Source organism: Dipodomys ordii, unplaced genomic scaffold (assembly GCF_000151885.1).
Source record: "Dipodomys ordii isolate 6190 unplaced genomic scaffold, Dord_2.0 Scaffold13, whole genome shotgun sequence".
NCBI classification, from domain to species: domain Eukaryota; kingdom Metazoa; phylum Chordata; class Mammalia; order Rodentia; family Heteromyidae; genus Dipodomys; species Dipodomys ordii.
This window is the reverse complement of record NW_012267229.1, coordinates 23,856,829-23,859,703: the sequence shown is the minus strand read 5'-3', so window position 1 is coordinate 23,859,703 and position 2,875 is coordinate 23,856,829. Positions and strand designations below refer to the sequence as shown.

The 2,875-nt window shown below is 54.3% G+C and overlaps 1 protein-coding gene across 1 annotated transcript; it reads left to right on the top strand.

The window, feature by feature from the left end:
* Positions 1–3: 3 nt before the first annotated feature.
* Positions 4–2,677, top strand: Neurl2 (neuralized E3 ubiquitin protein ligase 2; the record flags this gene model as incomplete). Its single annotated transcript, XM_013010728.1, has 2 exons — positions 4–709; positions 2,454–2,677. Coding segments are annotated over 2 exons (822 nt in total), but the record flags the coding sequence as incomplete, so codon positions are not given.
* Between the last annotated feature and the right edge of the window lie 198 nt (positions 2,678–2,875).

Genomic DNA, 2,875 nt, shown 5'->3' with positions numbered 1-2,875 from the left:
GTCCCCGGGGGCGCCGCGCGTCCCGAGCCCCCTCCCACCCGTTTCCATCGGGTGCACGGAGCCAACATCCGCCTGGACCCCTCGGGGACGCGGGCCACGCGCGTGGACAGCTTCGCCCACGGCGTGTGCTTCAGCCGCGAGCCGCTGGCCCCCGGCCAGGTGTTCCTGGTGGAGATCGAGGAGAAAGAGCCGGGCTGGTGCGGCCACCTGCGCCTCGGGCTGACGGCGCTGGACCCCGCCGGGCTGGCCACCGTGCCCGAGTTTTCCCTGCCGGACCTGGTCAGCCTGGGCCACACCTGGGTCTTCGCCATCACGCGCCACCATAACCGGGTGCCCCGGGAGGGCCAGCCCGCGGCCGAGGTGCTGGCCCCCGGCCGCCCCGCCGCCCTCCTGCTGGAGCCCTATCTGTGCGTGGAGCAGTTCCGACTCCCGCGGGACCGCCTGGTGGGCCGCAGCCGGCCGGGCCGCTACAGCCACCTGCTGGACCAGCTCTACGAGCTGAACGTGCTGCCTCCCACCGCGCGCCGCAGCCGCCTGGGCGTCCTCTTTTGCCCCCACCGGGATGGGACGGCCGACATGCACATCCTCGTCAATGGCGAGGACATGGGCCCCAGCGCCCGGGGGCTGCCAGCTTCCCAGCCCCTCTACGCCGTGGTGGACGTGTTTGCCTCCACCAAGAGTGTGCGCCTGGTCCAGCTTGAGTATGGATGTAGGTACCCACGCCCTGATCCACAGTGGGGACAGGGGGTCTGCTAGGGCTCCCTGGCCTTGCGCTTGGCCCAGCTGTACTTGAGATGGGGAGATAGCTGAGGTCTGAGGATGACTGTTCGAAAGCCAGCCTGGCAGAAAAGTCCCTGAAGCTCTCACCCCCCAAGTAAACTACTCAGAAAAACGGCTGTTGGTGGTACTGTGGCTCAAGTGGTAGAGGGCTGGCCTTGAGCAAAAAAAGAACTCGGGAACATCACCCAGGCCGAGTTCAAGCCCCACAATGACAAAAACAAAACAAAATTTCTCTGCAGGCCCCTTTTAGTCTAAGCAACTTCCGGTATTTGAGTACCATGGGGATTCTAAACTAATTTTAGCTCTTGGGTTTCTTGAGGAGTTTCTGTGTTCCTTTATTAGAAAAATGATACTAGCGCTGAAGATAGGTCATAGGTGCTCAGCGATAGAGCACCTGCTCAGCAATACCAAGGTCCAAATTCAGTCCCTTTAAAGAAAAATGAATACATAATGAATTTAGCCCTCAGAGTTTATTTATTTTTGGCCAGTCCTGGGGTTTGAACTCAGGGACTGGGCACTGTACCTGAGCTTCTTTTGCTCAAGGCTAGCACACTACCACTTAGCCACAGCGCCACTTCTGGCTTTTTCTGTTCATGTGGTAGCGAGGAATCGAATGCTTCATGCATGCTAGGCAAGCACTCTACCACTAAGCCACATGCCCAGCCTGGCCTATCAGTTTAGAGGCATCACAGATTAAGAACTAAAGTCTGGTTTATCACAGCCATTAAACCTCTGTGCACACGCGTGCGTGCATGTCTACATGTGTGTGCACACTGATTCTGGGGCTTGAATTCAGGGCCTGGGTGCCTCCTGAGTAGTTAGGATTACAGGTGTGAGCTACTGGTGCCAGACTCCATTAAACTTCGATCACATTTCATGAACTCAGTGAACTAAAACCTGCTCTACACTAAGGCTGTGGTTACATAGGCAAATCAGACACTAGCCTGAAGCTGCTAAGTGAAGGAGGGAGAGAATTATAGCAGAAACACAGCTACAGCCTGGTTAAAAAAAAAATCTCAAGAAAAGGTGTTAGTTAGCCGGGCGCTGGTGGCTCACGCCTGTAATCCTAGCTACTCAGGAGGCTGAGATCTGAGGATCTCGGTTCAAAGCCAGCCTGGGCAGGAGAGACCGTGAGACTCCTATCTCCAGTAAACCACCAGAAAACCGGAAGTGGCACTGTAGCTCAAGTGGTAGAGCACTCGCCTTGAGCTGAAGAGCTGAGGGGCAGTGCCCAGGCCCAGAGTTCAAGCCCCATGACCGACAAAAAAAAAAAAAAAAAAAGAAAGAAAAGGTGTTAGTTTCAACCACAGGCCCAGCCTGCACAAAGTAGGATGAACCTGAGCAAAATAATTTTCCACGCAGCAATCCTAGCTATTCCGGAGGCTGAGATCTGAGGATCACAGTGCGAAGCTAGCTGGGGCAAGTATGTCTGTGAGACTCTTGTCTCCAATGAGCCACCAGAAAAACTGGAAGTGGCGTTGTAGCTATCCTTGAGCTGAAGAGCTGAGGGTCAGCGCCCAGGCCCAGAGTTCAAACCCCACGACTGACCAAAAAAAAAAAAAAGAATTATTTCCACATTCATGGCACAGTAGTAGAGACCCAAACCTAGATTTTTCTCAGTTCCAGTCAGCCCCTTCCAGTCCAGTTTGCATTTGACCTCCTTCTCTCCACAGTGCCATCTCTGCAGACTCTGTGCCGCCTAGTTATCCAGAGGAACGTAGTACACCGGCTGGCCATCGATGGGCTCCACCTCCCCGAAGGACTTAAAGACTTCTGCAAATATAAATGAAAGTCTGCAGCCACCAGAGCAGGGTCTGGCCCCAGAGCTGTGGCTGATCTGAAGTGGACAGACTGACTATACTGCTGCCTGAAATAAACACAGCCCATGCTGACATTCTGCACTGGAGGGTCTCCTTGTCCCTGCGGCCTGTGTGAGAGGTCTTTCTTGAATACCAAGAGTCAGCAAGTCAGAGCAAGAGAAAGCATTAGACACCATCTAGATCAGGCCTCTCAGCCTGGCTACTCATTAAAGTTTTCTCAGAGATATCAGACTTAGATATAGAGTCTGATATCCCAGATTTTCTTTTTTTTTTTT